The sequence below is a fragment of the Loxodonta africana genome, chromosome 10 (genome assembly GCF_030014295.1).
Source record: "Loxodonta africana isolate mLoxAfr1 chromosome 10, mLoxAfr1.hap2, whole genome shotgun sequence".
Lineage (NCBI taxonomy): Eukaryota > Metazoa > Chordata > Mammalia > Proboscidea > Elephantidae > Loxodonta > Loxodonta africana.
Genome location: NC_087351.1, coordinates 65,891,360 through 65,913,977, shown reverse-complemented (window position 1 = coordinate 65,913,977; position 22,618 = coordinate 65,891,360). Strand labels below are relative to the sequence as shown.

General features: G+C 48.1%; 1 protein-coding gene across 2 annotated transcripts; it reads left to right on the top strand.

Moving 5' to 3' along the window:
- Positions 1-12,236: 12,236 nt before the first annotated feature.
- On the top strand, positions 12,237-19,055 carry BMP4 (bone morphogenetic protein 4). Of its 2 annotated transcripts, none has more exons than XM_064292495.1 (4): positions 12,237-12,364; positions 15,534-15,658; positions 16,811-17,137; positions 18,093-19,055. In XM_064292495.1, exons 3-4 carry the CDS (start codon positions 16,954-16,956, stop codon positions 18,947-18,949), a joined length of 1,041 nt encoding a protein of 346 aa, XP_064148565.1. In that variant the 5' UTR covers positions 12,237-12,364; positions 15,534-15,658; positions 16,811-16,953; the 3' UTR covers positions 18,950-19,055. The 2 variants fall into 2 exon arrangements, with proteins under 2 accessions (XP_064148565.1, XP_003408681.1); XM_003408633.4 differs by lacking the exon at positions 12,237-12,364 and adding an exon at positions 14,084-14,629 and having other exon boundaries at positions 16,758-17,137.
- Positions 19,056-22,618: the final 3,563 nt, after the last annotated feature.

Genomic DNA, 22,618 nt, shown 5'->3' with positions numbered 1-22,618 from the left:
CCTCAGAAATAAAGTCACATATCCAAGTTCATACAAACAGTATGAACTGCTTTTAGCTTTGCCTAAAATCAGGCTATCTGACTTCAAGTGTATACTTTTAAATCATACCACCCTGTACTACTGCATTTTTAAAAATTATGTAGTCGACTCCTCCTTGTTTAAGTTGAAGAAGTACCAAATGTTACTAAGAAGGTATTTTACCTATTGCTCCAGCCCAGCAATGTGAGGCATGTACGGAAACAGACCATCGTTAATAATTTTTTGAGCAAAGCTCCTATCCTGACCCCTAATTTTGTTTGGTTTTGAAGCCTCAACCTCCAACAACTCATTTTCTGTGATACTGGCTCTCAAGACATAATTAAAACATAATTAAAGGTCAAGAACAGGTGTCTGCCTGCTCTCTGGAACTTTCACAAGCTATGTAGCATACAGTTCGGTATTACAGATTTTATGCTAAGAAAAAGAAAACAGGAGAACTATCTGTTGAACAAATCTCTATGCCAATGCTAAAAACATAAGAAAGAGTAAAAGGAAAGTGGACTGGAGCTTGTAGTAGATTTTGTAATGTACCCATGACTCAGGGAACAGCAAAATTAATTTATCTTCAAAAGCTCCATAGCTTGGTGGCAAAGACAAATACGAGCTATGTTCTTGCTAATTCACCTTGAGTGAGACATTTAACCTTTTGTGATATTCATGTTTGTTGAATATGATAGTTCTTAGTACAAGGGCTACTGGGATGGGTTGTGGGAGTGGAGGAGAGATTGCAGGGGTGGACCAGAGAGGTGCTCTTTCCCTCCTGTCGCTGTCCTTAGCTACCACAGAGCCAGCCCAGACTCATGATGACCCCATGAACAATTGAATGAAACGCTGCCCAGTCTAGTGTCATCCCCATAATCAGTTGGGGATCAGACCATCGTGATCTATAGAGTTTTCATTGACTGATTTTTGGAAGTAGATCACCTGGCTTTTCTCCTAGGCCATCTAGTCTGGAAGCTCTGCTGAAACCTGTTCAGCATCATAGCAAGATGCAAGCTTCCACTGACAGACAGTGGTGGCTGCTCATGGGGTACATTGGCTGAGAATCAAACCTGGGTCTCCAGCATGGAAGGAGGGAATTCTACTCCTGAGCCACCACTGCCCTCTATCTTTCCCCTCTAAGGCTGCCTAATTAGTTGAAGACCTTAGATGCCACTAATAAGGAACTATGCATATAAATTTCTTTAAGATGTTAGTGAACTTGGACTGTGGAGGAAATGAAAAGGAAGTGAAAGCCAGTTTTTCCCCAAAGAATATACGGTAAGACTGAACATCCCAATTGTAGCTGGCTCTATTAAAAACTCATACTTTCGCGCAGAATATGCCTTAAAGATAAGAATAACAAGGAAAGGGAATTTTTAGAAACTCATTTTATCAGGGGTTTATGAAAATAAATATTCACAAAGAAATTCAGGAAGATTGGAAGATTCTACAAAAAACCAAACCCGTTACCGTCGAGTCAATTCTGGCTCATAGCGACCCTATAGGACAGAGTAGAACTGCCCCACAGGGTTTTCAAGGAGAGGCTGGTGGATTTGAATTGCCAAACTTTTGATCAGCAGCCAAGCTTTTAACCACTGTGCCACCAGGGCCCCGTGGAAGATTCTACAGTACACTTTCAATAAAGCAATAAAGTGCTCGTAATCATTTCATAAATACTGGTAAGATGTAAGGTCCAGGAGCACAGTGTTATTTTCTTCATCATGACTGGGTTTCAGTGCCAAGAATAGTGCTTGGCAGCTGGTGGTTTTTCTAAGAGAATAGTTGTTAATGAATGAATGAGCCATAATACATTTTCTGTATGTACTTCAGTAGCGAAATAGATAACCCCTCAACACAGTTATTAAACTCCAAATACAAGTGATCTAATTTAGATAAAGACATACATTGAGAGGTACTGGGCTCTTAATGGAGAATAAATAAAAGAATTGTTTTCAAACTAGTTTATTGCAGTCAGAGAAAATGAGCATGAGAAACCAACCAAGTTAAAATGACTGGAGTGATGTTTAAAGCCCAAGATTGACTATGTGACTGAAGGTCAGAGGAAGCTAAAGGATGGTGAAGAATAGAGCTGTGCGTGGTGGCAGGTAAGGAAAGTGAGCCATTTAGCTAACTGCCTGTTATGAGTGAGATACTTTATATGTGATCTCAGCTAAACCCCCTAGTAACCTATCAGATAAATACTACTATCTTCAGCTAACCAATGCAGAAACAGAGTGCTATTTGGTGAAATAATTTGTGCAAGATCACTAGTTAGCAAGTACCCTATCCAGAATTTGCAGTTAAACTTAACTAAATCTCAGTAAAGCCTATCCTCCCTCCCCTACCCCTCCCAAAGCAGAAAGTTTAGCCTTAGATAAAACTGGTATTGAAGCCTGGTGTTTGTTAGCTAGTTGGCCTTGGCAATTTACTTAACCTCTCTATTCCTCTGTTCCTCAAATGTTTAAAAAAAAAGGAGGGGGGGCGGAATAAGTATGCATGTAAGCCATAGGTTTTTTTCAAGGATTAAATGGGATTTAAAAAACATGAGTATGTCCAATAATGGGCAGGAATCCAAAGTATTTTGATTTCCCTTTTAAGTCTATGATTCTTCAACAAAGAAGGAAATATGCATATGTTTACATAATCATCATTATTTACATAATCATTTAATTATAACTCGGGTGTGGAAATTCATCAGCATTTATTATCATAAATGCCACTAGCCATGTATTTTACCATCTGTAGTTTCACATACACTAATTTCTGTTTGATCCTCACACACGCTAATTTGTGTTTGATCCTCACACACATGAATTTGTGTTTGATCCTCACATTAGGAGTCATAACAGTCGTAGGTAGGTGAGTGGTGGGTACAGTTAGCATGGGGCAGAGCAGGGACTTAGGCCCCAGGTCACTGTTGTGCAGAGCCAGTGCCATTTCCCTGCATGTGCTGCCTCTAAACTGAGCAACATTTCTGGTGTCTCAGTGAAGAGTGAAGGACGTTTTGGTGCAGAGTGTGAAAGCTATGTACCACTGAATGAAGGGTTGTGTGTGTACAACCTGGAGACATAGCCTAATAGGAAAGATTTAGCACATGGACTGCTGGTATTCTAGAGAAGGTTTTTTTTTTAACCTTTTCTGGGTTCTGAATTCCTTTAAAATTTTGGTAACGTTATGCCATCCCCAAGCACTTTTATACTTACACCCAAAATTGTACACATAAATTTCAGCGTTTTCACAGATCCCCTAAAATCCATGCAGGAATCCTTAGGAGGTCACAAAGCAGTTCTAAGAATCTCTAATTCAAAAGAGATTAGCATTTAATTTAAATACAACAAAGAAACTCAACATTCACTTTCCCCTTAAGACCCTCACAGTCTCTTAGTCTCCCAGTTTCTGTCACCATTTTTTTTCTTCCTGGATTCCAGCTAAGGCTGGGGAAATAAAAGTAGAGTATCCAGACTCCTCAGCTTCTAGGTAAAGAACCAGTCAGATACAGGAGTGCCACAGCACATTTTAGTGTGAACCCGGGGCCTGTTTTTACCCCATACCTGTAGCTGACACCCTGACATGTAGGAAATGACCTGGAGGAGGTCAGGAGAAGGTGTGAGGATGCTGGAAGGGCCTTCAGATATTGGAAGGGGTGGGGGGGAGGAAGAGGGGGACTGAGTCTCACCATCATTGCAAAACAACCTTCTCTCAAGCCAGTTAAAAATAAAACCTAACAAAGAGTTTCCTTTATTCAGCACAAAGGAATGGCAGGCTGGTTTATGAAACTTTTGCCCAAGAATTCCGATTTTTATTCTGCTGAGACCCTAACAATTGATTTTGTCTCTTGCTCCTTGGAAACTCTATGGGGCAGTTCTACTCTGTCCTATTAGGCTAACCAAGAGGTTGGCAGTTCAAATCCACCAGGTGCTCCTTGGAAGCTCTATGGGGCAGTTCTACTCTGTCCTATAGGGTCACTGTGAGTCGGAATCAACTCGAAGGCAGTGGGTTTTTTTTTTTTTTTTTTTTGGTTTTAGTATTGCAAAAACTTGCAGGTACCACTGATGAGCTTGACAAGTAGAAATAGCAGATCCCAGGAGCCTGTACACCCAGGGAAACACAACACACTCCTCTTAACCGATGGGAAAAACCATACACGGGGACAATCTGTCCTAAGGTGGAAGCGGTAGTGGAGGAGGCGGCTAGCTAGGAAAGGAAGCGCTTGACAGATACGACCCAAATTTAACTTTCTGCTGTATAACTGGGGCTCCTGTACCCTGTTGCCCCCAAACCCCTCAAGTTACAGGGAAGAAACAGCAAGAGCCTTCCATCTTCGCGGGGAGCCTGGCAGCAGGGGCAAATTTGTCCCAGGAGCTGCCTGGCCTCAGTCAGAGAAGGCTCATGTTAGGACCTCCCATAGCTTTCGATGTGTGTGTGTGTGTGTGTGTGTGTGTGTGTGCGTGTGTGTGTGTGCGCGCGCGCGTGTGTGTGTGTGTGTCTCCAGGGATGAGTTGGAGTTTCAAAGTAGTGGGAGATGAAAAAGGAGGTGGGAGCATTCAGCGTCTCTCCTGTCCCAAGGCTGAAAGGAAATTTTGTGCAGGTGGCTCGCCTGGGTAGCCCAGCGCGCTGGCTGTTTATTCAAGTGCGGGTCGGGTTGGCCAGCTGGGGCACATATCCTGCAAAACCAGTCTGCGAGCGGGGCGAGGGCTTGCAGGTACGAAGGTGCAGCCACCGAGCTAAAAATAACGGGGGCCGGAGGCCAGCGGGTTGCCGGGGCTGCGGCTGCTTAGGGCCAGCAGCGCTGGGCGGTCGCAAGAAGTGCGCGGGAAGGGGCGGCGTGACCCTCTGCTCCCTGAGCTGGGCTGTGCGGTGCTGTCGGGACGACCCCTCCACCCGACCCTGCGCTGCCACACGTGGCAGTTGACTGGGGCGTCGCCTCTGAGAGTACCCAAGGAGAGGGCGCAAGCTCCCATCCTCACACCCCACCATGCTCCGTCGGTGCACCCCCGGGCATCTGGGATGCACGCCGACGTGTCTTTACGCTAGAGATACTGGGGGATGTCCAATCCTGCGTCTGAGCAAGGAGGAGATGGGGAAAAGGAGCTGGAAAAATGCCCCTCTCAACTGACCGGGCGAAGGTGGGAGGCTTTCGGGCTGACAAGCCTGGTTTCCCGGCCTGCTTGCGCACCTGCAGTCCAGGGAGGGAAAGCGCAGCTCAGAATTTTCCGCTGTCAGCACCTCCCTCTCCATCTGCTTCGAGGGTGCGTCTCAGCTGCTCGGCGAGCGGGCGCAGTACTCCCCCCTCCGCGAGACCACCTCCTACATGCACTTTCTTTACTCGCAGCTCAGCCTCTCATCACCTCTCTCCGATTTCTCCGACTCCTTGAAATTGAGTCTGTGCGATCTCTGAGTCTGGCCCTGAGGACGCAGGCCCCGAGAGGGGCCAAAGCCTGGCCACAATCACTTATCCATCTCCTCGCGTGCGTCCGGATTGGACTGAGCTTTGGCGAGCCACCAAGAGAGGCGCTTCTTCCAGGCTCCATTTCCTCGATCACCATCCTTTCTCCAGCCCATTCTCCAAACCCAGGTTTCCTGGAGTCTGGGGGTGGAGCTTTCTAAAGCTGTTACCTCCTGTTTGGGCTTCCTGCGTTTCTGTCCCAAAGAAATACTCATCTGGTGACACTGCCCCCCGCCCCCCGCCCCCCAACTGATGCTTTGCAATGCCCAGTCAGAGCCTCTGAGCAAGAGAATCCAAGGAGGGGAAGAGCTTGAGTACAAAGGGCAGATGCTCCAGGAGCTTCTGTTCCCCGCCCAGCAGTTCCGTCCTCTCAGTGCCCGGGCGGGGGGGTGGGGGGGAGGGTGGTGGCAGGGGTCTCGCCCTTTACCTTGGTCTATGTAGGTCCCCAGAGGCCAGGCCTTTGTTGGTATAGCTGCTCTTTCTTCTGGAGGCCCCACAGTGGATGCCCTGAAGTCATAGGTTGGTTTCCTAGGTGCTGTGGCCTCCTCTGAACCACAGATGTACACCTTTCCCAGCTCTGTCCTGCAGGTTGCCTTGGTTACTGAAGTTGACTAGAAACACTGTCTCTTGCCAGTGGTTTTCAACTGATGGCCAAAGGGGGAGGGGGGGGGGAGAACTAAAACTTAAAATGAAAAGTCATTTCAAAAGCATATTTTAGTAAACATTTTATTGAAATATAACACAAAGAGAAAAGTGCACAAATCTCAAGTGTTCAATTTGGTGAATTTTCACAAAGTGAACATCAACAGAAAATTTTGAGTGTTTGTTAAATTTGTACATAATCCCTGAAGATACAGAATGAGAGGATTACAGATGATATACATTTATTCTTGAAGAGGATGTTGGTGAAAAGGGATACCCCCCCCGGGTTATGAAATACTTGGACAATTTGCAAAAACACCCAAGTTGTATTTATACAATGAAAATTTTGTGTATCATATACCCCTTTGGACAAAGCTTTCTTTGCAAAAGACTAGAAAGTTTTTAGCATGAGTTTTTTTTTTTACATATAAAAACGTACTGCTTTCCTAAACATCAACAACAAATAACAATATGTAATTTTTAATAAAACAGCATTTTTATTAGCAACAAAAATTCCTAAGTACCAGGAACAAATCTAAATGAAGATATAAAAGGCCTGTATGGAGAAAATTATAAAACATTACAGAACTTTTAAATAACTGAGAGATATACCATGTTCATGGGTAAGAAAACTCATGGCAATTCTCCCCAATTTTAACTATAAATTCAACACAAGTCCAATAAAAATATACACAAAATTTGAAGAATTTGACAATTTGACCCTGAAATTCACAAGGAAAGGCAAAAAGACAAGAATAACCAAGACATTTTGGAAATATGCGAGATGGTATTACCCAGAGGACACTTGATTGGGAGACCACAATAACTCATTTGGTCCAGTCAGATGTCCGTGTAGAACTCTGCTCCTGCTTCCAAAACTCATCCCTCAGCAACACTGCATTCTTGTCCAGGCACACCAAGGAGAGAAAGAGAGAGACAATGAGAACAAAGACAACTTCAACGTTTTAATCTTCCTGACACATTCTATAAGAATTTATTTCCAAACAGCCACCCTGCTGTACAAGTACATGGGAGCAGGTGACTTTTCTTTTTTTAAGGTGGGGAAGCCTAAAACAGGGGGAAGCCAAATATCCTTTATTGTGTGTCAATCTCATTCCTCCTTGTGATAACCCTTTCCTAGAAAAGAAGGAATTTCCATATCCATGCCCCATCGGCCACCCACATGTTAAACATGTTAAGGATGCAAAAGTAGTCTTTTCATATTTCTGATATAGCTGGGGGTCTCCATCAGAGTTCCCTGTCTACTTTTGATGCTCTGTTTTGAAGGATTAAAAAAAAAAAAAAAACCATATTCCAGGTAGTAGCAAGACAATTGAAGGCATAGAGAATGGAAATAGTATTACATTTTATTTTCTTCATGAGAACAATAATAGATCCCAGTGTTACTCAGCTTTGAGTGAGGTATATCAATAACTGACAACAGTCTCAAACATCTGGAGGGGTAACAACTTGTGCATTTGGGTTTAAATTTCTTCTTCAAATGAGGAAAAATGAAACTGGTCTATGTTTTAGCAAGAAGATAGATGAAAAAGTCTTTAAAGTCAGAGTTTTAGGGATCAGAAAAATTAGAGAAGGAAAATGCTTTGGACATGTCATCTCGTCTCTTATTTCCTTGCTCTCAGTAGGTGCAAGTGTCCACTTTGACTTTTATTAGTTATCTTGACAGAGATATGTACCTGGGTTAGGTCCATACAGACAAATCATAATGAGTGTTAACTCAGTGAATGCTGAATCATGTAAACAATGTCTCGTATTCAATAAATACCTGAGACGTATGCAGCACCAGGGATTACAAAATAAATGCGAAGCATAACTTCTTTAAAAAATATTTATTACTAGCTTTAAAAATGAAACTCAAAACAGAGTGGCTCTCTACCTTCTACTTTGCTTATTTAACCGTTGCCTTTGTAAGAAATAATAATAATAATAGCTTATATTTTTTGAGCACTTACATGCCTGCGATTTTATCACATTAACTCATTTAATGCCTAGAAGAACATTATGAAATACAGTGTATTATTCTCAGATTATAAAAGAGGAAACTGAGACACTGAAGGGTTAGGCAATTGGACCATGATTTTAACTATTAGGATATATTGCCTCTTGATCCTGGGGCCTGAAAAAGACCTGTGATTAAACTGTTCAACTCTCACATTCTACAGTGAGGAAACAAACCCAGCAGAGATAAGTAGCTTCTTTCTGAAGATCATAGCCTTTTCTTGGGAAGGCCACATAAAATCCCACATTAAGGCAGGTTATGTAATAAGATCAGAAGCAAACAAGCTTGATTTTGTACTGTCTCTTAAGAATTTGGGAAAAAATAAACAAAGAATTTGGGAAGATACCCTGAAATTCCCTGTAACAACATGCTGCAAGGATGGAGCAGCAGCTGGTGCCTTGGCCTCAGGAATGACTCAAGTGCAAGTCTTCTTTAATCAGAAGATGTTACCATGTCATCTGTTCCCCTACAGGCCCTGCTCACTGAATTTGGGGAAAAAAACAGAGTGACCAATCTGAATTTTTGGTTCTACCACTTACTAGACTATGACTTTGGGCAACTTATGTAACCTCTCTGATATTCAGATTCTCATCTATAGAACAGAATTTTATAAGTGTTGGTTCTGAGGGCTAGAGAGCAAATACGGAACAAATGGTAAATATTAGTAAGAGAAAAACTAGTGATACTGGCAAGCTTCACAGATCCCTTTGCAGTTCAGCAAACATTTATCTAGTTTACTGTTTCTCAAATGATAGCAATGATGCTGGGAATTCCTTCAAAGTACGCCTCCATGGCTTCAGCAGACAGTTAGCGAAGAGTGCTTGACGACCTGATTTGGTTGTCAGGATAACCTAGAACAAGGACTACTACAGCCACAGGGCTAGGAATCTTCTCACTTACACAGACCTATTTGCTATGCTTTGGGAATAGTTAATACTGTAATTGCCGCATTTAACTGTTTATAAAACACAAGCCAAGAGTATCCTTGCCTGTTTAATAATTTCTTGACGTGAACTTTTTTATGGTATCTATCAGCCTTTTTTTTTCCTTTGTCAGCCTTGTAAATATGTGAAAGAACTTTGAAAACAGTGGTTCTCAAGCTTCAGTGTGCTCAGAATCACCACCTTGTGAAATAAGCAGAGTTCTAGGTCCAGATCTGGGCACAGCCAGGAAATCCGCATTTTATCAGCACCCCTACACTTGTTCTGAAGCCTTTGGTCTTGGAACATACCTTGAGAAGGGCTATGCCAAGGGCTTATTGTCCAATTACTCTTTCTTGATGCTCTCCAGGAAAAACCCAACAAACGAACACCTTCAGTCAGCAGAACAGCAACAGTGGCTCCTGGATTGTGGTGGGTTTCTCCTCACGTTGTAAGTGGGCAGTTTCACTTGGTCCGTCCGTATTGTGTTCTAGAAAAACACCAACATTCACAGGTAGGCTTGAGATGGGGAAAAGAACTGGACCAATTCCCCTCACCAACTCTGATCACTGGGCCGTGATTGATTTAGTTTTCTAACCAACAAATATTTCCCCCCTTCGGCACCAGCTAGAAGAAGAAGAAAGGAGCTGAAGAGTGGGTAAAAGGAGTTGATACTAGTTGGTTTGCACCCATCTAAAACATGGGGATAAAAATAAAGCTGTCCAAGAGAACTGAAGCCAAGTTCTCCCCACCACACATCTAAAGATTAGGGTCTAATGTAGGTATGTCAGGGGCTTAATTGGAGACTCCTGGGCTATGAGTTTCACAGAATCATAGGCTGGCCAATGACCACTCCACTTTCTGGGCTTCAGCAAAAATGGGATAACATTTATCATCAAAAACCTTTGAGATTAAACAAAAAACAAACAAAAATCACCACCAACTACACGGTGCTTCAAAATACAATAAAGCCCTGATTTAAACAGAATATCACTGCTGTCTTGGAGTTTAAAGATTAAGAAACACATTTTGTTAATGATTAAAAGTACAGTGATTGATTTAGCGGGCTCAGTAAACATTTAATCTGTCCTTACTCCAGGCAGAAAGTAAGTTGAAGGAGTATACTGCCTAATGCCGCAGGATGGACGTTAGGTAACTATTTAATGGAGTTTTAATTTTGTGTTGTTATTATTAATAATTAATTGTAATTTTGATTATGTTGGAAGCTGGAGGTATATTGTCAGTCATCCTTCTGGGGTGGAGTTATTGCCCTGCCCTGTTTAATTAGAAGTTCTTAGAAGAGGTGGGCTCAGGAGTGATTTAAAATGAAAGAAGGCAGATGTTTAATAAAACTACAATAAAATAATCTAATAATTTTCAAATTGGAAGGAAGGATGAAGATTATCTGGCCTAACTCTTTCATTCTGCACATGAGAAAGTTGAAGTCTGTAGGAATGAAATGACATGCCCACAGCCATACAGCTTGTTTCTGTTGTTTGATGAATTGTTGGGGGGAAAGGCCGCATCAGCACTAACTGGGAAAAGATGGCAGGTTGCTATGGCCCTGCTCTGAACAGTTGTTTCTCTGATCTGGAGCACTTTCCACCCTGTGTAACCTGCGTGCCCACACAGGAAGTAGTTCCTGTTTTTCTCAGTATTGAAAGTGTGTATAATGTGAAGTTTTTATAGGTGAGCTACCCAGGGCCAATATTTATTTAAGCAAAGACCTAAATGCTATCCTGAGACAGTGAAGTGTAATGTCTATCCCAGCAAGAGACATCCAGGACAAGACATGCTCAATCCTCCAGGACTCCCCTGGCTACCTGGAGCTCAGGCCTGTGACCCTTGACTCAGCCCTGCAGCATTAGCCCAGGACTCCAAAGCAAAGGCTGTGATTTACTCCAAGGCTTTGGGCAAGTCCCTTTAACCTTGCTGTCCTTCCCCTTCCTTGTTTGTAAAACACAGAGATGATGCTGATTATCTCCCTCACAGCCCATCAGAGGCTGTGTGTGAAATTAGTTCCTGTTTGGGAAGGTTTTCAAGCCACCACATTCCACCTCCCCGCTAATATGATTACTAGCACTTTCTTATATGAAAGGCCTCTCATCCCCCTTCTTCCTTTAAAAACAGACCAAAGGGCATCTTTTCTTGTTGCTTCTGTAGTTGTTACCTTAAAGGACTCCTAGGAGTGCCACAAATAAACAAAAATTCAATCAACAACAACAAAAATAACTGCAGTGGCAGTTCTTAAGAAGCCTTCTGAGCTATAAGCAGTCTTTTCTACCTGTAAAACAACAACAACAATAAAATGGTCACAACCTGTCTCCAAGCTACCTCTGCCCTCAAAAGTTAGGTCTAGGGGGAGGGGAAAGCTAGCCGGTTTATTAGGGCTGTCTTTTTCTTAGGGTCATCTCCAAGGCTCTCTACAAGAAGCACTTAAAAAATGTTTTGGAAGAAAGCCATCTTTTTTAATAGCTTAAGAGGTACTTCTTTCAGGCACAGCGCTCTGAGCATAGCCTGTTTCTCAGCGTTTGGAAATTCTTTAACAATTTATGGAAGGCCACCCTTTAAACCAATCCAACAGCTCCTTTCTCCATAACCTGATTTTAGAGGTGTTTCATTATCTCTAATTACTCGGGGTAAATGGTGATTACTCAGTGTTTTAATCATCAGTTTGGGCAGCAGTTACTCTAAACTCAGGGAAGCCCAGACTCCCATGGGTATTTTTGGAAGGCACGGCGACTAGTCGGTGCATGCTTTCTAGTACCTCTGCACGTGGTCCCCAGGTGAGCCCCGGCCGCTTCCCGGGGCTGGAGGCAGCGGCATCTCAGCCCCGGCGGCAGCTGCGGACTCAGGCGCTGCCCGGGCTTCCGGGACCCCGGCCTGGAAGGCGAGGCCGGGCGGCTAGATGGGAGGATGTGGGCGGGGCTCCCATCCCCAGAAAGGGAGGCGAGCGAGGGAGGAGGGAAGGAGGGAGGGGCTGCGGGGGAAGAGGAGGAGGAAAGAAAGAAAGAAAAGAGAGAGGGAGAGGGAAAGAGGAGGAAGGGGAAGATGTGAGTGAGCAGAGAAGGAAGGAGGGAGGAAGGGAAGCAGCCCGGAAGCTAGGTGAGTTTGGCATCCGAGCCGAGGGACGGGAGACTGAGACGCCGCTGCTGCTCCGGGCTGAGTATCTCGCCTCTCTCCTTGATGGGCTTCCCGTCCGAGCCGTCTCGAGCCTGCAGCGCCCCAGTCTCCGGCCCTCGTCCAGGTTCACTGCAGCTGTGCAGAGGTCCCCAGGAGCTGCTGCTGGCGAGCCCGCTGCTGCACGGACCTATGGTGAGCAAGGCTGCCTGGCGAGGAGCGCCGGGCAGAGGGGGCCGAGGCGCATCTTTGGGCGGAGGAGAGGGAGGTACAGGCTGTGGCCGAGGCAAAAGGTGGCCTAATTCTTTTCAATGGTGATACTAGAAGTGGGGGTGCTGGTGCTGTAAGATGTATCTACCACTGCCACAACCCAAGCCACCTTCTCCGTCGGGCGGCTCCGGGCGATTTCTACCTTTGGGCGGCGCGGGGGAAGAGAGAAGGGAAGAAGAAAAGCCCTTAGTAGGGGCTTGGGAAAGACTGCAGGGTCTTGAACAGAACGCGTTGCCGGTTGGCTGGGCGGTTGCGTTCCCCCGACGGGAAGGGCCGCGGGAGGAAAGTGGGCGCCGGCTCTGAGGTTTGAAGAAGATGAGGGGCGGAAAGATGGAAACAGAATCCCTAGCCAGGGCTGGTTCTGCTGTGGGGCGCGCAGACCTTCTGCCCTCTGGAGCGTGCGTGCCGCCCGAGGGGCTGCGAGGTGGGGGTGTCGGCCAGGCATCCAGGAGAGCTTGCGAACTGCCGCTGCAAGACGCGCCTCCTCCACGAGTTCTTCTCAGGAGTTTGCGGCGTGCAGGGAGCCTCCCCTCTATCATTTCACAGTGTAGGGTCTGTAGGGACGATGGCCGAGATGCCAGGAACTCTGAGGACGCGTCTTCTTGCGGTTTTCTGTCCTATGGGCAGTCTCTGGCCGGACGTGCAACAGACGCACGACTCTACATGGCCTTCCTTGCCCGGAGTCCACGGGAAAGAGTCCCGGGACTCCTGAGCTCTTGCGGACCCTTCCCCGCGGAAGTTCAGATGCCTGGGACCGCTTCGGTGGATGGTTTGCGAGGACCTCGGTTTGTGGGCCTAATGCTTTATGAGAGTTTAAAACCCAAAAAGGCACATGTTCGGTAAACTGAGATGACCTCTGAACAAACTTCGGTGTTGGGAAAAGACTCTGGCAGGGAGGTGAAGGACACCCGTCAGCAGTTGCAGCATGCCTCCCCCCTCCCCCCGCACCCCAAGAAAAGGTTCAGGTGAAAAGATGTCTTTTCGGCCTTTATCTTTCAAATTTAAAAGATTTCCTTTTTTTTTTTAAGTGATTGGAGACAAATCCTGCTAATTCCGAAATTGACACATTGCCTCCTTCTTCCTACATCTTCTGGTTTTTAGTACAACACGCGCTCCCCACCGCAGCCCTGGGAGATTCCGCCGCCCTGGGAGATTCCAAGAAGCTGAAAATTGTCTCGAGATCCCGGGCGCCTGCCCCTTCCATTGTCCGTTTGCCCCTCGGGGACCTGTCCGTCTCTATCTGCTTTTTCCATTTCTAGAGCTCCCCCACGGGGCTTTTAAAGGGAGACGTCTAAAAAACAAAAAAAGGTTGCCATCCCCAGCCCTTTCGCAGTCCGCCCCAGGGTGGCGCGGGAGTGGGAAAGCCGAAGGCCACTCAAAAGCGGCGCGCCAAACACTGGGCGCGGGCGGTCGCGCAGGGGCGCCCGAGGCCTCTGCACCCCGACCTGCAGCTTGGGGCGGTGCGGGCCGCTGCGGCCCGGGGTGAGGGCCGAGCTGCTCTACCCTGTTCTTCTCTTACCCAAAGGCTTTCCGTCAGTGTCCCCTCAAAGAAAACCAAGTGTGTGGAGGAGAAGGAAGAGGGCAGCCGGAGCCCTCGCACTCTGAAGGGACCAAAAGCAGGAACTGAGAACAGCCTCAGAAAAGGGAGGCTGGGGGAGTAGGTTGGAGCGGGAAGGGGGCTCTTAGGTCCGGGGCTTTGGGGCGTGAGTCATGGGGCTTGGGCCATTGGGGCAACCCGGTGCCTGAGCCCGCTGTGACCGCAGAGTTGCACCGGATAAGGGTTTTCGAACTGTCCATTGCGCTGAGTGACCCACGCGTGCAGCATCTTCGGTCGGAGTCAGGACATCTCAGTAGTTCCTTAAGCGGTGGGTTGGTAAAATTCTTGAAGGAATATTTGCTGTGACTCTGCAGCTGGTGCAAAGGAGGAAGGGGATGGGGGAAGGAAGTGGTGGGGGGGAGGAGTGGTGGTTTAAAAAATGAGCCAAGCCAGAGAGAGAGAGAGACTCAGACGCAGAGGCTGAGGTCGAGCGCAGGCCGAAAGCTGTTCACGGTTTTCTAGACTTCTGGGAACGTGGTGGGATTTCCTTTCTGCGCTGGGTCGGGAGTTGTAAAACCTCAGTGACATTAAGACCTGAAAAATGTGATGCGCCCTGTCGGTGGTGACGCCTCTTTTTGAATCCACCCTGAACGGTGAGCCCCAGCCTCCGCCCCTCCGCCTTGAACCGCTCTGCCGATGGGTTTCTTAGGGGATTTGCTTCACCAGGGGGGTGGGAGGGGGCGTGAGGTCCTCAGCGGTTCGGGGATTCTCTTCGTAAAGTAACCGGAGAAAATAGCCTAGCGGCGCCTCCCTCTCCACTTTTCCACCCCGATCACCTCCTAAACTCTGTCCCCCTCCTGGGCGTGACAGGGTCAGCAGCTTTTGGCTGGGTGCTAAAGCGACTGCCCTGCTCGTCTGAACACTCTCAGGCGTTTGCCAGGGAGTGACTGGCTGTCCCTGGGAGCATTATTTGTCCTCACAAAGACCCCAGGGAGGAAGTGGCGGGATGCGTGTGTGCATGTGTGTGGAGGGTTTCACAGAGTTCTCCTTTTCAAGTGCCTCTTGGTGGTGAGTATTCGGGCGGCCAAGACTCAGCCGCCCCAGCTCCAGACCCACTTGAGCTGGGCTCGCGCTGGAAGGCGCAGACCCTATAGGGCGCCCCAGAGCCTCTGGCTTCAGGTCACGGTCGCAGTGGCACGGCAGGGCGCACTGTGCGCGGCAGGTAGAGGCGAGAACCATGACCTCCGCGCTCCGCGTCCAAGGCGTTCGCGGCCGGAGGAGCGCGCTGGCGCTGGTGACCAGCCGAGGGCTCCGCCGAGCGCCGCCGGGAGTTCCTCCCGGACCGCTGAGGCTCAGGCGGGCGGCCGAGGTTGGCCTCACCAGAAGAGGGCGGGACCGAGAGGGAGGGCGCGCGGGCCCTTTAGCCGCCGGCTCCGGGGAGGGCGGACTCCTCTGGGCGCGGGGCGGGGCCTCTGCGTTCACGTGACTCGGAGGGGCTGGAAGAAAAACAGAGCCTGTCTGCGCCGGAGACTCATTATATTCAAATATTCATTTTAGGAGCCATTCCGTAGTGCCATCCCGAGCAACGCACTGCCGCAGCTCATCTGAGCCTTTCCAGCAAGCCTGTTCAAGATTGGCTGTCAAGAATCATGGACTGTTATTATATGCCTTGTTTTCTGTCAGTGAGTAGACACCTCTTCCTTCCCCCCTCCCAGGACTCACTCTGCTCTCCCCACTCATGCTCGGGAATTCACTCTGCCCTCCCCACTCACGCTTGCCATCTGTCCCTCCCGTCGGACCTACCTTTCAGCGGCCAGGCTCCACTTTCTGGCCTCCCTGTCGCTCCCTTCTTGGCCCGGCAGCCTGGCGCGCGGAAGCGCACCGGTCGCTTGCCCCCTCTCGCCCTCTCAGATCGGGTACGTTGCAAGAAAGCGGAGCTCGATGGAACTAAAGAGATGAAAACCCGGCAGCCTGTGGTTGTACCTTTTGGACTTCCCGGTCCCCACTTGCCTGGGGAGCGTCCAGTGCCCCCGTGGCGCGTTCCCAGCCGTTTGATAAAACTCACAGAGGTCGTTCGGGAATCGCCCTCCTTCCCTGCCCCCCAATCCCAGGGAGTGAGAGTGCGGGCGCGATCAGATGCTTTTTGCTGGGCATTTTATACTCATCGGCCACAATAAAATAAACCGTCAAGCCACCTGGCAACCCCCAGACCACCTCCTTGGTCTCTGGACCCTGCCACCCTGTGTCTTCACCCTGCCTCTGCTTCTCTGCTTTCCCTCCCTCTCTGAACCAGCTGGAAGCTGTGGAAGTTGGGCTCGGAGGGCGGAGAAAGAAGGGGGGGGGGGCGTTGGAGGAAGAGGGGGAGAGGCTGAAGGTCTGAAGTCGAGAGCGATGGCATTTTAATTCTCCCTCCCCCACTCGTTTTTACCCCCTCAATGTTAACTGTTTATCCTTGGAGAAGCCAAGCTGAGATCATGGCTCAGATAGCAGTTGGGACAAAAAAAGATTAACAGGATGGAGGCTATCTGATTTGGGGTTATTTGACTGTAAACAAGTTAGACCAAGTAATTACAGGGCAATTCCTACTTTCAGGCCGTGCATGGCTGCAGCTGGTGGTAAGGGGGGGTGTGTATGAGGGAGAAGACACAAACTTGATCTTTCTGACCTGTTTTACATCTTGACCCTCCGTTTCTAGACCTATGTGCATATACCGAGACACCTCTGTTTCTCTCTATTTATTGGTGTTTATTCTTTAACCTTCTACCCCTACCCCCTCCCCAGAGACACCATGATTCCTGGTAACCGAATGCTGATGGTCGTTTTATTATGCCAAGTCCTGCTAGGAGGCGCGAGCCATGCTAGTTTGATACCTGAGACGGGGAAGAAAAAAGTCGCCGAGATTCAGGGCCACGCGGGAGGACGCCGCTCAGGGCAGAGCCATGAGCTCCTGCGGGACTTCGAGGCGACACTTCTGCAGATGTTTGGGCTGCGCCGCCGGCCGCAGCCTAGTAAGAGCGCCGTCATCCCCGATTACATGCGGGATCTTTACCGGCTCCAGTCTGGGGAGGAGGAGGAGGAAGAGCAGATCCACAGCATTGGTCTGGAGTACCCTGAGCGCCCCGCTAGCCGGGCCAACACCGTGAGGAGCTTCCACCACGAAGGTCAGTCCCTGCTTGGGGATCTAGGCAAGGGAGGGTTAGTGGGGCTGGCTAGAGGCCAGTGGAAACGCTGGAGGAGGACGGTTCCTGTTATATCAAAGCCCCCAATCCTGAAGGCTGGGGAACAGAGCTGCCTACCCTCAGTGAATTTCTAGAACTGCTGCTGAATGTATTTTTTGGAGACAGAGGGGGAGGGGCTCAGAGGAAGGGGAATGACACCACTCAGATGTGGGCTCGCCCCAACCGTGTGTTTTTGCTATATCAAAGCCTTTTCTGCCAGGTTTTCTGCCCGTTTTTTTCAAAGCACCTACCGAATTTAATATTACAGCTGTGTGTTTGTCAAGTTTATTCAATAGGGGCCTTGTAATCCGATCTGAATGTTTCCTAGCGGATGTTTCTTTTCCAAAGTAAATCTAAGTTATTAATCCACCAGCATCATTACTGTGTTGGAATTTATTTTCCCCTCTGTAACATGATCAACAAGGCATGCTCTGTGTTTCTAAGATCGCTAGGGAAATGTTTAGTAACATACTCAAAAGTGGAAGAAGAGGGAGAGGGTGGTTGTGTGCATGTTTCCTCCTGCTCTGCTCTGTTGGCCCCTTTTTTTCTTTAAAACCATTTGTAAAGAAAACTGTGTACACAAAGCCAAGAGGTTTTTAAAAGGGGAGTCCAGTGATGGTGGAGTAAGGAGTTGACACATGGAAATTATTAGACATAAATGAGGTTGTGAGATACTTTCTGTCTTTGGTGCTTGCCGAACACTAGTTGAGTTTTGCGGGTTTGCTAGGTGCTTCATTTATTTGCTCCTTCAAATTAGTTATTTCTCCAAAATAGACTTCCAATACTAAGCAGAATTCACCACTCATCATCCAACTCTTAGCTATTTCTTGAGTTTTCCATCTTTGCAGAAAAGTTCATATGCTCCTTTCTTTTTCTTTCCCTCCCTAACTGTGTCTAGAACATCTGGAGAACATCCCAGGGAACAGCGAAAACTCTGCTTTTCGTTTTCTCTTTAACCTCAGCAGCATCCCAGAGAACGAGGTGATCTCCTCTGCAGAGCTTCGGCTCTTCCGGGAGCAGGTGGACCAGGGCCCTGACTGGGAGCAGGGCTTCCACCGTATAAACATTTATGAGGTTATGAAGCCCCCGGCAGAAGTGGTGCCTGGGCACCTCATCACACGACTACTGGACACAAGACTGGTCCACCACAATGTGACACGGTGGGAAACCTTTGATGTGAGCCCTGCGGTCCTTCGCTGGACCCGGGAGAAGCAGCCAAACTATGGGCTGGCCATCGAGGTGACTCACCTCTATCAGACACGGACCCACCAGGGCCAGCATGTCAGGATTAGCCGATCGTTACCTCAAGGGAGTGGGAATTGGGCCCAACTCCGGCCCCTCCTAGTCACCTTTGGCCATGATGGCCGGGGCCATGCCTTGACCCGTCGCAGGAGGGTCAAGCGGAGCCCTAAGCATCACCCACAGCGGGCCCGGAAGAAGAATAAGAACTGCCGGCGCCATTCGCTCTATGTGGACTTCAGTGACGTGGGCTGGAATGATTGGATTGTGGCCCCACCAGGCTACCAAGCCTTCTACTGCCATGGGGACTGTCCCTTTCCACTGGCTGACCACCTCAACTCAACCAACCACGCCATTGTGCAGACCCTGGTCAACTCTGTCAATTCCAGCATCCCCAAAGCCTGTTGTGTGCCCACCGAATTGAGTGCCATCTCCATGCTGTACCTGGATGAGTATGACAAGGTGGTACTGAAAAATTATCAGGAGATGGTGGTAGAGGGATGTGGGTGCCGCTGAGATCAGGCAGTCCTTGGGGACACATGCGTGCGTGCGCACGCACACACACACACACACACAGACATTCCCATCCACTGACACACACTACACAGACTGCTTCCTTATAGCTGGACTTTTATCTTTAAAAAAAAAAAAAAAAAAAAAGACCTAAACATTCACCTTGACCTTATTTATGACTTTACGTGCAAATGTTTTGACCATATTGATCATATATTTTGACAAAATATATTTATAACTACGTATTAAAAGAAAAAAAATAAAATGAGTCATTATTTTAAAGGTAAACTATGTTCTTTTTCTCTTTGGTCCTTTCTCTTTTCCTTCTGCCTCATCTCTTTTGATTGAGATTTTATTTTGAGCTGGGCTTGGGGGCTGGATGGAAGTCAGAGGGTGGTAACTTGAGGTGGTTAAATTGGAGGAACAGGAAGTAAACTGATGGCAGAGAGAGATGGTAATTGCCAAGCATGAATTGTTTTCCATTTCTATTTAATATTAACAAGGATGCAGCATCTTCTCCCATCTGGATGACACATGCCTTGGAGAAACAGCGGGATAAAAGGAGTAGGTCAGATTAAAGACTCAGTTTGGGGCTCCTTGTACATCCTTTGTTTTTGCTCACCTGTTAGAGGTATGTAGTAGCCAAGTGTGATGGAGAAATAACTCAAGGAAATGGTCCCCCCTTCTACCTTTATGACACCCCAGGATGTCTCCAGTCATTACAGGCATCTGTGTCGTCTTTTCAAAAGAAAATAATTTATACACTCACAAACTAACATGCATGTTTTTTATAAACAGGAGTTTTTTGGTAAGTGGGTTTTACCCAGTGAGACAAATAATGTGCCCAACCTTCAAAAAGTTTGGTGACCATTATTTTAATATGTCACATGATAGAATTCTTCTCTAGCTTTTCTTGATTTTTTTTCCCTTTGTCCGCCTTTCCCCACATGAAAGCTTTCATCAGGTTCAAAATTCCAACAGATTAGGCTGAGTGTGGATGGTGGGGAGCAATGGGGTTAGCTTTGCGGGGTTAGAATTTCTAAGTAGGTACTGTAAAAGTTCTATACAGAATGCCTTGAGTCAAATGGCCACAGTCTTGGCCTTTCTGTGTTGCACTCCCCTAGCCCCCCACCTTCCCTATAGCTGGGCAGAAAGTGATACACCTGGTGGATCTGATGTCCTGAGCCAGTGTTACTTCAAGGAAAAAGCTCATTTTTTGGCCAGAGTGAAAAGGATGATGCTGATGTCCTTGGGTGTCTCCCTCAGCTAAGGGCTGCCAGCAAGGCAGAGAGATGGCCTTCTGGAATGAGATGAATGTAGGAATTGAGAGGACCAAAGGAGAGGCCTTTGCTTTTTCTTATCCACCACCAGCAACCAAATTAAGCCCTGGAATCTTAGTCTGCTCAGGCTCATTTCTTTTGAGTGCATTTTCTTCCCCCTGCTTCTTCTTGGATGGGTTTAGGGCAAAAGCGGTGTCTTTATGCAGTCTGTGTAGGGAGAGCTGATAGGAGTGTATTTCTCCGTCATGAAGGTATAGACCTGAGTGGTGGTGGTGGTGTGTGTGTATGTGTATGTGTGTGTGCACCCAAAGAATATGACTGGTACACATTCCTGGCATTTGTTTTTCTGTGTATGATGTGTGCACACACCCTGCATTTGTGTACAGACACTCTTGCATGTGTTGCTGGGGGTGGGGTGGGGAAGGAATGGGTGAAGCAAGATTCATTTTTGTTTTTAATTACTGAAGTCCTACAATCCTCCAAAAGGAGCAGCTTAGTGGAAACCAATAAAAATAGAAGTGGGGAGGTTGCCAAAGCCCCAGCTCCCCGGAGAGCGCAGGTGGAGAGAGGAGATCAGAGCCCCAGGCAAAGGCAGCAAGACTCCACAGTTCTCCAAAAACTCCCTGCAAAGAAGGTTCCTTCCCCCCGCCCCCAGCCCCCCAGGTTGCTGCCCCTTTGATTAATGGTATGGAGCTCGAATAAATCATTTAGGGGGAGCCCATTATGGGTCCCCCTCAGGCGGCCTTGTTTTGTTTTGTCCGATCTCCATCAACTTTCTGAAATGTCCTAGTCACTAAAAGGGAACCCTAACATCTCTAGCACTTGGGGGAAATCACACAGCAAGGGCCCAGTCCTCAGCCCGGTGGCTGCCTAGCTCAGGTCACTTTCTAGCAACCGCTCTCCCCTCCCCCTCCTTCTACTGGCTTATTTTCAGGGATGGATAATGTTGTTTATTTGTTCAGCCAAATATTTGGTCTGGGGAATTTACCGTGAAATTCTGTGAATTGCATATACCTAGTTAACAGAATAGTCCCAATGCCACAAATGTTAGCATAAAAAACAACCAGCTATGGCCAGCTTTAACTCTTTAAATTCCAATTGAAGGCATAGTCCTGAGGCCTGGGGAGATAAAAAATTGAACGCGTATGGAGATTATTTAACTTAGGTTTCAGAAGTTTCTATTTTCGCCTAATGCTCAGCCCAGTGCTTTATGGAAACTGTAGGTCGATTCTTAGCTTTGCTTTTGGATCAAACCTGCTTTTTTCCCTTAATATATATATATGTATATATTTTCAGAGTAATGTTCCCATTACTTAAAGAAAGATGGGGAGGGAGAATCGCCCTTGAGGAGTTCAGTAAAGTCGTAACCACATCAGAGGAGCAGCTTTGTCGATCCCTGCCCAACCCTTAAACTGGAACCGGCTTCCTAGGAGCTTAAGAGAAAGAAAAAAGGGGGGCGGGGGAGAGGGGGGAGGGAAGCATCAAACATTCCCCTGCTTTCGTTGCATAATTCGCCCAGAACCTGCCAGGTGACCTGCTGACTTTGTTTTCTGTCTTGCCCGTAACTTCATTCCAGCACCCCCTTGCCGCCGGGCAGCGCCACGCTGAGAGGGCTCAGGGCAGCGGCGGCGCTGGCAGACCCCAATAATCACCCGGCCTTGGACCCGCGTCAAGATCCTGCCTGACAGGCTCCGCCCCCGCGCGCTCCCGGAGCGCCGAGGCCCCGCGGCGGCGGGGGCACCAGAGGGCGTTCTCCCCGCCGGGGACTGCTGGGGACAGTGCACCTGGCGGCCGCGCGCTGGAGCTGCACCGCGGGCAGCCTCCCCTCAGTCCCTTCCCCAGCCAGATGCCAGATTTCAGACCCCTCCACCCGAGCTGACGACTCGCCCAGCTCCTGCGTCCTTGAGGACCCAGAGCTCAGGTGAAGCCCTGCAAAGACAGACGGATGTGATTAGCGCACGCTGGTCCCTAGGGTTGTGACTCGGCATATTTAACGTGAAATGGGGTCAAATGGCTGCGAAGAATCGTGCAGTCTGGGGAGAAAGTTCACCAGGGTGGAGGGTGTAAGAGGGGTCGAGACCTTTGGGGTTTTCTGTGGGGGGTGGAGAGCGGGAATTAGGGAACTAGGATCTTCTTTCACGGAGCCCGGAGTGGGCCCGCATACTGGAGAGATTGAATGAACGGCGGGACCGAGTGGGGAACAGACCCACTGGCCCGAGCGTTGGGCATACACACAGGCCGGGAACGACAAGCCGCTACCTCAGAGTCCCCCCACTCTCTCCGCCTCAGCTGAGCTGCCACGCCTGCTCTCAGCAACCGCAGGGGGTGGGGTGGGAAGTTTTGGAGCCATGAGGACGAGTGGGTTCCAGTGTGAAGTGGACAGATTTCTTTC